Source organism: Aptenodytes patagonicus, chromosome 2 (genome assembly GCF_965638725.1).
Source record: "Aptenodytes patagonicus chromosome 2, bAptPat1.pri.cur, whole genome shotgun sequence".
NCBI classification, from domain to species: Eukaryota; Metazoa; Chordata; class Aves; order Sphenisciformes; family Spheniscidae; genus Aptenodytes; species Aptenodytes patagonicus.
This window is the reverse complement of record NC_134950.1, coordinates 54,829,213-54,841,976: the sequence shown is the minus strand read 5'-3', so window position 1 is coordinate 54,841,976 and position 12,764 is coordinate 54,829,213. Positions and strand designations below refer to the sequence as shown.

The 12,764-nt window shown below is 39.7% G+C and overlaps 1 protein-coding gene across 1 annotated transcript in view; it reads right to left on the bottom strand.

Annotated features, from left to right (window-relative positions):
- SMCHD1 (structural maintenance of chromosomes flexible hinge domain containing 1) overlaps positions 1 to 12,764 on the bottom strand; it is a 100,278-nt gene that overhangs the window by 70,713 nt on the left and 16,801 nt on the right. Inside the window, exons 4-7 of the mRNA XM_076329886.1 lie at positions 3,958 to 4,040; positions 3,722 to 3,852; positions 1,710 to 1,824; positions 1,437 to 1,556 (exon numbers count right to left, since the gene is read on the bottom strand). Of these exons, the coding sequence (XP_076186001.1) occupies positions 1,437 to 1,556; positions 1,710 to 1,824; positions 3,722 to 3,852; positions 3,958 to 4,040 (449 nt within the window). The remainder of the gene's footprint in view (positions 1 to 1,436; positions 1,557 to 1,709; positions 1,825 to 3,721; positions 3,853 to 3,957; positions 4,041 to 12,764) is intronic.

Sequence of the window (12,764 nt, the reverse complement as noted above, 5' to 3'; positions counted from 1 at the left end):
TATTAATTACATCTTGATTTCTTTGCAAAAGTAACTTCCTTTGTGAACTCAATTTCTCAAAGATTCAATAATTCTTCTCATGCTGCAGTAATCCATTACAACTTCTATTTCTGTCATAGTATTCTCTCGCTCACCTATGTGCACTGCAGACCATTTTTCAAGACATTAAAGAGACAAATTAACACATTTAATTTCACATCAATATAATGAACTGGCCTGGCTATTTCAATGATTTGTAAAAATTTCTTAGACCTGAGTTGTCTATCTGTTATCTCCACACTTCACTTCTATTACTTGAGTGCTTCACATCATCTCTTCCCTCTTGGATATTTACAAGCTATTTTTTACCTCTAATAGAACTTTACTTGCAATTTTTTTCCAACTGTGTCAGATTAACTTTCATTTTATATTATCACCACAACTTTTCAAACAGTTGATTGCTCCACCTTCTTGAATTCTTTGGTAGTATCTATGCATCTCATTCTGCTAGTTTCCCCCAACTAATACCTGTTAGCTTATTTTCTACTTTTCTATCCCCCACCCTCCCTTTTTAAGATCAAATGGGGAAGGAAAGCATTTCTGCCCTCTACAAAAAGCAGATTTTGTCTGTTTTTATTTTCAGTTTCTATTTCTGTGACTCTACCTTCTCATCTCTATTGCACAGAGATTAAAAATAAAACTTGTACATTTCTGATGATTCATTCTTTGTTGCAAGTCACTTGACCCAAGTGACAAGTGGCATGATAAAAACAGTATTCACCTCCTGTTCCTTTCTCACCTGTACAAAAGGCCAAGAACACTGATATGACCCACAAGATATAGGCTATAATCAAGGTCTGATTACCTCATCATACACAGCACCCTCTTATGCTCCCATCTGCACCCTTAGCTGTATCTTTGCCTTTATCTCCATGCTCAAAAATGTCCAGAGAACAGTTCCTTTCAGTCTTCCTCCTTATCTTACAGCTTTTTGCTTAAGCTTTACTTCTTCATGGAAACCATCAGGGTTTTTGTTGATCTGGCTGACTTTTCTCCCATATGCAGGGTAGTTCTACATACTTCTATATAATACACAGTTTGTTTCCCTAAATTATTCCTTAATACTTCAGAGAATGGACATTTTTCTTTACGTTTCATACATAACAAAACAATTTCTGTTCTTAGAAAGATCTTTTTAGATATTTTTCTTAACCTGACATGTCAAACCATATGGCATTTCTGTCCTTTAAGCTAAATTGAAAAAAGAATCACATACAAATAAAGCCTTATGATACAGTGTCTCAAGTTTCCCGTTACTTCCTTTTACACTCCAGAGTGCAAATGATTCATAAGATAAAGATATCACCAGATAAGTATTACACAAATATTACATAGTGAAATCATGTTAACCTGGGAAAGGCTTTCAATTAAAAAAAAAAAGTATTAAGGCCATTTACCTTCCTGTTTCGAATGTATCCGCTATATATTGCTTCTTTGTTTTTCTCCTTCTTTTCAAAATCCTCTTTAGAAAGGACAAGTTCATGAACATCCTGAGAATCTGCAGGTTTGCTTATCATCTGTTTTTATTAAAGAGACAGCATTTAAAATCAAAATAAGAGTTAAAGTGAATGTAATAAATCAGCTTAATGCTGTGATTAAAAGCTAGGAGAGTAACAATCTGATTATGTAAAAATGTTTTAAAATAAAGTTAAAGACTGACATTTACTTACTCTGGCAGACTGTCCAACGAAGAACACTGCTTGTTTGCCTCCAACTCCAAAATATGAGATATCACTATTTAAACTACGAGGCACTGGCAAAGGGCGTACATATCCTGAATGATCACTGACAACAAAAGTGGCTTTAATAAACTTTCTCAAGATGAATGCCATTTAAAAAACCCAAAAAACCCCCCAACCTTCTGATCTAAACAGCTTGTATTAAAGTCTTCCTGCAGTCACTTTGTTCAAAATTCCTTCATTTTAGATCTGTTATAATTGCAACATTAAAATGTGCCTAAAATTCTTGATGTATTTTTTTTAAAAGGATGTTGACAGAGTAACTCTTCTCCTAAGCCATCTTGTAAGACACTTCTGTCTCTTCTAGCAAACCAAATCTTATTCAGTCATACACATTCTATTTTTTTAATCTGGATAACTCTTTTGCTTATTACTATCTATGTACAATTGTTCTACTCTGAAGTTCAGATGAAAGAGAGGAAAACATTTGGCAGGGAGAACCTGATAGAAAAAGAAACTATTACCCTGAAAACTTTTCTCTATTGTTAACTCTGCAACAGGGACATGGTCAATAGGTCTGTGAGATAGGTACTGCGGTAACAGCAATTACACACAGTTTTAACGGTAGAAGGTAAAAGGCAAATCCCTCAATGCTCTCCCTTTGACTATGGTGAGATACTAACTGTGAAGCTGCTGCAAATGAAAGTGGATTACAATGCAAGCCTGAGCTTTCTGACATCATCCTTTCATAGAAATAGTTTTGAGTCAAAATGGGAAATAATGCCAACCAACTATTAAATGCAGTCTTGGAGAGACTACATACGTCATCAATAATTAAATTCCATGTCTTTTGAGTCAGCTTTGATGGATGAACAGTCTTACCTAGTTTAAGCAAATAGTAGGACAAACATCTCGTTTTAAAACATAGTAATCCCAAACAAAACCAAGGTGTAGATGGTATCCTGGTATAATTTACAGCTATGCTCTCACTGAATGGTATCAACCCACAGTTTAAACCTGTAGCTTAAGAATACTACACATTTCTACTGTTACTAAATTCACCTACAGCAATTTTAAAAAGCAGTGAATTTCTCTACAAGTAACTAGAGAAGATGACCCAGAATCACTTTTTATACACTTATCTCCAGTCGTTTGATAGATATTAATTGTTCTATTTGGAGATGCATCCAATGCAAAAAAAACCCCTCCTCAGCTCTGTTATCACTTTCTACTGCCCCATTACTTTTTACATTAGTTTCTCATAGGACAAGTTAGTTATGATTGAGGCTGTGATCCTTATCTTCAAATTTACTGTCCTAGGCTTAAGGTATTTAAAAAGTGACTAAAGCTCTAGAACTGTACATAATTGCTTCTCTGGAATTTTCTACACTAGGGTTAAGCCTGGCTGTGCAGGTGGAAGATCTCTTGGGAACAGATTCAAAACTGTAAAATGAATTCATGTAAGCACCAAAACCCACCAGAAACCTCTACTTTCTTCTTTAAATGCAAAACATTTATTTTGCCTAGCCTTCTTTAATAAATAGACATCTTCAGGCATAATTTTGTGTTACATTGTACATGATTAAGACACAACAAAATTAGAAAACCTAAACCAAAACTTGGTATCCATTATGTCAGTAGCATGACACACATTGAATGCGTTCCTTAACGCACTATTGAAAGGCTTTCAGGTAACAGGTAACATTATAAAAAAAACTCTGCAGAACACAGAATGCCCCTAACTGTATATAGGCAAGTCAAAGACATGACAGCTTAGAAAAGGCCACAAGAATAAAAAAACGTTCTCACAGTATCATAATATTAGAAGAGCGTTTTTGTGTTATGAAGCTTCTCTATTTCCTACCTATAGAAAATGTTATTTACACGTAATCATAGAATGACAGGTTTTAGCTAAGTGTTGGTATAGAGGTATGTCTTAAAATGATATTCTGTGAACCTTCACAGTTTGCTAATTGTTGTAAAAATGATTAAAACTTTCTAACCTCTCGAAGTCACCTTGTCTTGTAAATTTTGACAGTCTATATACAGCCCAGTTGTTAAGCTGTTTAGAAGTCATTCCTCTTCCATTATCAATCACAGCAACAGCTGGTTTTCCTTGGGAGTCATCAAATAACTGTTTGGGGAAAAAAAAAAAAACAAAACAAAAAAAAAGGAGCACCAGAAAAAAAAAAGATAATGCAAACTACACCTGAGAAAAAGTAGAATATTTCTATCTTACCAATTTTATCTGTATGCTCCGAATACCAGTATTTCGGGATGTAGCAGACAGAGAATTGTCAATCAACTCAGCAAGGGCAAATGCTAAAGAAATTGAAGAAAAATAACCCTATTAAAATCTTGTTCTCAAAAGACAGCATTCAGAAAACACACACACACTCACAGTAGCTTCTGCTGAGCAATTAGGAGAACACATTCCCTAAACACACACGAAAGCTAAGCACTATCAGAACCACCAAAATTATAACACATCTTGATTTTAAAAAAAACCCTTTTGTACATATACTTTATGATTTGTTTCATCACTGAATCTCTCATATCTCTGTTGATGGCAAGAACACAATTACTGGAAGTTCCTAGGAACACTGATGAACTAACAGGCTCCTTACCACAAGGCAAATTTGTCTTTTTCCACGATTAGGAATTAATTTGTACGATTCATATGAAAGTTCAAAGTATGTAAAAAACAGATTTTGACTTGTTAAAATATTGAGGGAAGAATGAACTCATTGAAAAAACCTGAACAGAAATGTTGCACAATTTCCAAAGTAGAAAACTATTTGTTTACAAAAAGAACAAAAAATTGTAAAAATGGTTGAAGAATTTAGTGAATGGTAAATACAACCAAAGTTCTGTCAGATACGTGGAAATAAACAGCAGAAATAGTCAGCCAAACTACTTGCACAAGTTTGTTGTTTCTAAACATTAACACTTGGAGCCCTTACCTAAATGAAGTTAGGGCTACCTAACTTTAGTGAAAAATTGCATTTGATTTAGAACAACAGCATCAATCTGAAAAAATACATCAAGTTCATATTAATTTACTCTGATTGATCAGCCCTAGTAAATAGAATAAACATTTCCATGCAGTCTCTCTGATAGGGAAGTTTTATTCCTTACAATCTGCAAGGTTCTTCAAAATGCTGCAGTGCAAATTACACTGGCCATACACTTCAGACATGCAAAATAAATCCCTTGAGTATTAGTATCATACAGCAACACTGAAGTATTTGGCATTTTGGAGCAGTTCATCTTGAGGGCACTCACAAGGCATATGCGGGACAACCAGGGGATCCGGCCCAGCCAGCATGGATTCATGAGAGGCAGGTCCTGCTTGACCAACCTGATCTCCTTCTATGACCAGGTGACCCGCCTAGTGGATGAGGGAAAGGCTGTGGATGTGGTCTACCTGGACTTCAGTAAGGCCTTTGACACCATCTCCCACAGCATTCTCCTAGAGAAGCTGGCGGCTCACGGCTTAGACAGGTGGACTCTGCGCTGGGTCAAAAACTGGCTGGATGGCCGGGCCCAGAGAGTTGTGGTGAATGGAGTCAAATCCAGTTGGCGGCCGGTCACGAGCGGTGTTCCCCAGGGCTCAGTTTTGGGGCCGGTCTTGTTCAATATCTTTATCGATGATCTGGATGAGGGGATCGAGTGCACCCTCAGTAAGTTTGCAGACGACACCAAGTTGGGCGGGAGTGTTGATCTGCTCGAGGGTAGGAAGGCTCTGCAGAGGGACCTGGACAGGCTGGATCAATGGGCCCAGACCAATTGTATGAGGTTCAACAAGGCCAAATGCCAGGTCCTGCACTTCGGCCACAACAACCCCATGGGGAAGAGTGACTGGAAAGCTGCCTGGCGGAAAAGGACCTGGGGGTGCTGGTCGACAGCCGGCTGAACATGAGCCGGCAGTGTGCCCAGGTGGCCAAGAAGGCCAATGGCATCCTGGCCTGTATCAGAAATAGCGTGGCCAGCAGGAGTAGGGAAGTGATCGTCCCCCTGTACTCGGCACTGGTGAGGCTGCACCTCGAATACTGTGTTCGGTTTTGGGCCCCTCACTACAAGAAGGGCGTTGAGGTGCTGGAGCGTGTCCAGAGAAGGGTGATGAAGCTGGTGAAGGGTCTGGAGCACAAGTCTTATGAGGAGCGGCTGAGGGAACTGGGGTTGTTTAGCCTGGAGAAAAGGAGGCTCAGGGGAGACCTCATCACTGTCTACAACTACCTGAAAGGAGGTTGTAGTGAGGTGGGTGTCGGTCTCTTCTCCCAAGTAACAAGCAATAGGACGAGAGGAAATGGCCTCAAGTTGTGCCAGGGGAGGTTTAGATTGGACGTGAGGAGAAATTTCTTTACTGAAAGAGTGGTTAAACATTGGACCAGGCTGCCCAGGGAAGTGGTTGAGTCCCCATCCCTGGAAGTACTTAAAAGATGTGTAGATGAGACGTGTAGGGACATAGTTTAGTAGGCATAGTGGTATTGGGTCGACGGTTGGACTCGATCTTAGAGGTCTTTTCCAACCTTAATGATTCTACGATTTTTCCCTCAGGTTGTTTTTGAAGTATAAAAACAGTTCTCAGTTTCTTTGCAACTTTCTTCACTGCTAACAGGAGTTGAGCATCGGTTATGCGATCCATACTTACTATTCCACATCAAAGAACAATGGCCTTTCATCAACACATGAAACTGGTTAGGAATGCCCTTAGAGATGTTGTAAATAAGGAGCATCGGCTGCAGTACACTTACACATGCTCAAAACAGCTATTTGCTCTGTCAATTCTAGTACATAATAAACAAAAGTAGACAGTTTAATATAGCTGTTTTGCAAATTTTAATTACTGGCGTGTTGCAGAATTTCACAAATGACTTCACTAGGGTCTCAAAGAGTGAGAATTAGTAACACATTAGTTAAAAATATACCAGTAACGTCATTACAGAAGTGGATCTAAAAGTCAGTCCGTTTGTAGTCTTGATTATTGTAGCCTCTTTAGGATTGAAGAGTTATGACCACAAGTAGTACCAGAACTTTTGGACCATTTTAAAGGCTTTTGAGGTAGCAATATGAACACATGCAGTATACTCAGAGCAGGAATCCTCCTTTTCCCTGTGTCACCTATTGCAGAGTACAGACAAGATCAAGAGTTGACTTAAATGCATATGAAAAGTTTCTCACAAACACCTGAAGCTTGCTCACTCTCTTTTAGAGAGAATGATGACTTAAAACACCCTAGCAAGCTGCTTTAGCAATAACATGACAGAGGAAAATGTAGGAAAAAAATTTACTTTTCCCTTAGTAGTAGTAAAGTTTGCTTTATTACTAAAAAAAAAAAACCAAACCCCCAAAACTCCAACGGACTTCAAAAAGACAACATTGAGATCCCATATTTAAATCACTTATCTGACTCATGAATAAATATGCTTCAGGCTTTTTGGCAACAGTATGCAGGGAGAGAAAATAGCAAATGTATGTTGATGATACTGCCAGATGGACCCAAACAAAAGTTCAAAATGTTTTTAAACTACAGCAAGTTGTCAAGAAACTTTGATATCTAGGCCCACAGACATTGACAGACATGATCAAAGTCTTTTCCTCTCCCGTGGATATACTTTCTTCCTGTTTCAATGCTTCTGGAACACAAATAAATCTGTCAAAGATGCTGCTATACTTTACATTCAAACCACATTGTAAAATGCAATATTTTTACACGTGGATGGCAGATTTGACCTTGATACAAAAATCTCTGGATAATGCAAAAGGTTATCATTGGAGTTATGTACAGGGAAGCGATTATAACGTGAGGCAACAGAAGTGGAAAACCTCTTTTATGAAGAAAAGGAGGGAAAAGGAAAAGCAATCACGTGTGCGAGGAACTAAAGAAAAACTGAACATATGCATGCATTATCCTTTTTAATCTCATATTGTTATTCTGAAGCCTGTTGAGAGAAGGAAAAAGAGGTTTTCCTACCAAGGGAATGCTCAGCATTTTGTGGGAGATGAGTGGTAGCTACAAATCACATGAGCACTTATACGAAGTGCAGTATTGAATGACTTCATAAAGATCTTATGAGATGTAACAGTTCCTTCTGACAAACCAACTGTTTGCAGTGCTCTTTACTACCATGGAAACAGAGTGAGAGTTGGATTGTTACGCACATACTGGGGAATTCCTCTAACGCAGAAGAGTTACAGTCCTCAGTATACATTCATTTTACTTCTTGATTTAATAATTTAAATTTTGCTTTAGAAAAAAACCAAACCACAAAACAGCAACACTGAACCCAAAACTCTTTAAAAGTGTAATATATTTCTAAACTGAAAACTTGTTTAAACATTTGTTTTCTTGACATAAGACACCATAAAAACAGAAGGAGCTTCAAGTTCTATTGTAGAACTTGATGACCATGCATCATCTTGCATTTAACACACAAACCTGTTTGTCTAAATGCTACCATAAGTAAAGCTAAATGGATGATACCTTACTGACTCTAAAATCCTCTTCTTCTTCTCAGATTACTTTTTTTTTTAATAAAGGAATAGGGCTTGGGAGTTTTGATAAACAGTTATAGAAAAATGAATACATGAAACCACAGACTACGTATCAGTCTTCAAAGCTTAACAGTTCTAATACAAGGTGGTTATAGTAACTATAACTATGTGACAGAGGACTAGATTTCTCCATTTTTCTACCCTTCATCTCTCCATTCTTGCAGTATAGGTCCTTGCTCCCAACTTCCAGCTCTCATCATCTTCTTGTCCCACAAGTTTTGTTGTGCTAGTATTAGCAAAATAGTATTAACTCCTTGTCTAGCAATGTTATATATATTTAAAAGGGAAACATGCTACTATCCATAGCAAAATTCCTTGGTTTTGCAGCTGAACATCAAATAACAGAAGGTTCTGTGTCCACACCATTGCACTCAACACCTCACATCATCCTGACATGCCACAGAATTAACAGGGTTTTTTTGTTCATTATTTTTCTGTCCCAGTGGACGGGCTGCCTGTGTTTTGATATTATTTCCTACTTATACCCTCATGCTCAAGTACTTTTTTTTACATCCTCTGATGTGGTTGCTAAAGGTGAACTCCTTCAAATCAAGGCTGAAATGCTCTACAGTTTCAGGAATGTACTATGGTTTGACTGCTGGAAGTGCTCATTTGAATCTCATCAAATTCTGTGACTGAAAGAATAGAAATGTTTCCAGTTAACTTGAATCTAGCAATGAGAACAGTATTTCTACCTGTAACTTTTGAAATATACGCATTTACCTAAAAATGCTATTGTCACACTTTTTTCCCCTGTTAGTTAGCATTAATGTCTGTAAACTAACAATAATTCATAGAATCATAGAACAATCCAGGTTGGAAGGGACCTCAAAAGATCATCTGGCCCAACCTTTCCTGGAAAAGGGAGCCTAGATGATATTATCTAGCATCCTGTACAATCACATCTTGAAAACCTCCAGTGATGGGGACTCTACCAGGTCCCTGGGGAGGTTGTTCCAATGAATGATTGTTCTCACTGTAAAAAATTTCTTTCTTATATTGAGATGAAACCTCTCCCAGTGGAACTTGTACCCATTGCCCCTTGTCTTCTCCATGTGGCTCCTTGTGAAGAGAGTGCCTCTGTCCTCTTGGTAGCTGCCCTTTAAGTATGGAATACTGTGATGAGGTCCCCCCCAAGCCTTCTCTTCTCCAGGGAGAAAAAACCTAGCTCCTTCAGTCTTTCCTCACAAGGCAGGTTCTCCAGCCCTTTGACCATCTTTGTGGCCCTCCTTTAGACCCTCTCCAGTCTGTCCATGTCTTTTTTGAATTATGGGGAGCAGAACTGGACACAGTACTCCAGACATGGCCTAACCAGTGCTAAGTGGGATGATCACTTCTCTCTCTCTGCTAGTAACGCCCCTGGGGGTGCAGCCCAGGATCCAGTTTGCCTTTGTTGCTGCAGCAGTGCTCTGCTGACTCATGTTCAGCTTGTTGTCCACCAGAACCCCAGGTCCCTTTCAGCAAGGCTGCTGCCCAGCCACACAGATCCAAGCCTGTACTGGGCTCTTTGGTTACATCGTCCCAGGTGCAAGAATTTGCACTTGTTTTTGTTAAACTTCATACAGTTCTTGCTTGCCCACTCTTCCAGCCTGTCCAGGTCTCTTTGTAAGATGACTCTCCCATCTGTTGCGTACACCTCACCACCTAGCTTAGCATCATCAGTGACACTGATAAAATCACAATAGAGAAATATCTCATTCTACTGCTTTTGTTCTTATTTCTCTTGTAGTCTCCATCAAATACGGAAAAACACAGCTTTTAACAACAAATAACTTCAGAGTCCCTTGAACCCAGGATGAGAGTGGAAGAAGAAACAATACAAAACATTTGCCAATAAAAAAAAAAAATCTGACAGGTAAAATCAGCAAAAAAAGTCAAGCAGCTAGAGATCAGAGTAGCCTAAGATAAGATGCTAACCAACTACCTCAGCATGGCTTCAGCATCCATAACATGCACCTCCCAGTAAGCCACAGTGCATTTCACTGAAACATGACACAGGAGCAACGGGTATGATTTTTACAGTATTTCATTTTCAGCAGAAATAACTACTACTGTTCAGCTTGAAGATCTACCACCGTGGCACAAATATGATGATGAGGTATGATATCTGCCAGCTTCATACAGTTATAGTCTCCAAATGAACAGCCCCGCTGTTGACAATGCTTTGATATGCAGTCAACGATCTTACTATCATGAAGAGTAGAGGGAAGAAAAAAAAAGCTCGACATATAAAGAAAAGGAAAATGTAGGTTTGACAGACACAACCCACCCTAATCTATGCACCAATCCTTATTGATCTATACCTTTGCGTCTCTCTCTTTACTTTACACCCCTTTGGTACTTTGTTCCTGTGTTATTAAGTTCTTGCCCTTGGTGAGCATTTTTAATAGTTGCCCTGGATGGCTCACAACAGCTGGTTGATCTGCAAGGACTACTTCCTCAAAGAATGAGTAGTTCACTCCAATGTGCAGAAACTCAAGTGTGGCAGAAGGCCAGAATTGATTAATCAAGACTCCTGATCAAGTTCAAATGCTGATGGGAAGTATGCATAAGGTTGAAAAGGGGATGGGCTACTCAGGAGGAATACAGGGATGCTGACCAAGGGTCGACCAGTCAAGGGAAGTGATTCTTCCTCTCTATCCAGTCCTTGTGAGACTGCATTCTGAGTACTATGTCCAGCTTTAGGCTTCTCTGAAAAAGACACTGAAACACTGAAGTGAGTCCAGAGGAGTCCTCCAGGTAATCAGAGGGCTTGAGCACTGGACATGCAAGGAGAGGCTGCTGAGGGAACTAGGATTGTTCTTAAGAAGAGAAGGCTAAGGGAGACCTTACTGCTGTCATATTGCAAGTAGGGTACAAAGATGAAGCCAGACTCTTCTCAGAGGTGGACAGTGACAGAAGAGGCAGCAACTGACAAAAGCTGAAATATGGAAAATTCATTAGACAAAGATGTATTTATTATATAATCAAATACTGGAACAGGCTGTCAAAACAGGTTGTGGAATTTCTACTCTCTGGAGATACTCAAAACTCAACTGGACTTGTCCAGCTACCTGATCTAATTGACTTTGCTTTGAGCAGAGATTTAGATGACATGACCTCCAGAGATCCCCTCTGACCTAAGTTGTTCTAGGATGCCATATAATAGTTCCACATGTCCAAGATCTCCCAGTCTTTCCCTGAAAAGCTCTTGGATGGCTACTGCAGGTAATGATTACCATACATAGGCCTTCATTTTCAACAATGTCAGGTTCAGCCATCAATTCAGCGTCACAAAGAAATGAAATAATAATTAGCCTTCCTTTACAAACTCTTGAGCTGAGCTACAGAGGCAGAAGCATCAAGTTCAATTTAAGAAGCTATGCATAGACAAGGAATGGTCAGGCTAGTTTGCACTGCTGTACCTCAGGTTTATTAGTTTTGTTCAAAAAGTAAAAACAAGAGCCTTAATTAAGCAGAACAGAATGTACACGGCCTGGAAAAATGAACTCCTGAGATCCATGACTGGCACAGAAAACGTGAACAAGAAATGACAGAATCCTAGAATGGTTTAGGTTAGAAGGAACCTTCAAAGATCATCTAGTCCCAACCCTGCTGCCATGGGCAAGGACATCTTTCATTAGATAGGTTGCTGAAAGCCCTGTCCAAGCTGACCTTGAACATTTCCAGGGATGGGGCATCCACAACTTCTCTGAGCAACCTGTTCCAGTTCTCACCACCCTCATCGTAAAGAATGTCTTCCTTATGTCCAATCTAAATCTACCCTCTTTCAGTTTAAAACCGTTGCCCCATGTTCTGTTACTACAGGCCTTAGTAAAAAGCCTCTCTCCATTTTTCTTATAAGCCCCTGTATATATTGAAAGGCTGCAATAAGATCTCCCCAGAACCTTGCCTTCTCCAGGCTGAACAACCCCAACTCTCTCAGCCTTTCTTCATACGGCAGGTGTTCCAGCCCTCTGATCATTTTCGTGGCCCTCCTCTGGACCTACTCTAACAGGTCCATGTCTTTCTTATGCTGAGGGCTCCAGAGCTGGACACAGTACTCCAGGTGGGGTCTCACCAGAGCAGAGTAGAGGGGCAGAATCACCTCCCTTGACCTGCTGGCCACGCTTCTTTTGATGCAGCCCAGGATACAGTTGGCTTTCTGGGCTGCAAGTGCACATTGCCAGCTCATGTCCAATTTTTGATTAACCAGTACCCCCAAATCCTTCTCTGCAGGGCTGCTCTCAATCCATTCGCCCCCAATCTGTACTGATACTGGGGATTGCCCTGACCCAGATGCAGGACCTTGCACTTCACCTTGTTGAACTTCATGAGATTCACATTGGCCCACTTCTCAAGCCTGTGAAGGTCCCTCTGGATGGCATCCCTTCCCTCAAGTGTGTAACAACGGCACCACTCAGCTTGGTGTCATCTGCAAACTTGCTGAGGGTGCACTTGACCCCACTGTCTATGTCATTGATGAAGATATTAAACAGTACTGGTCCC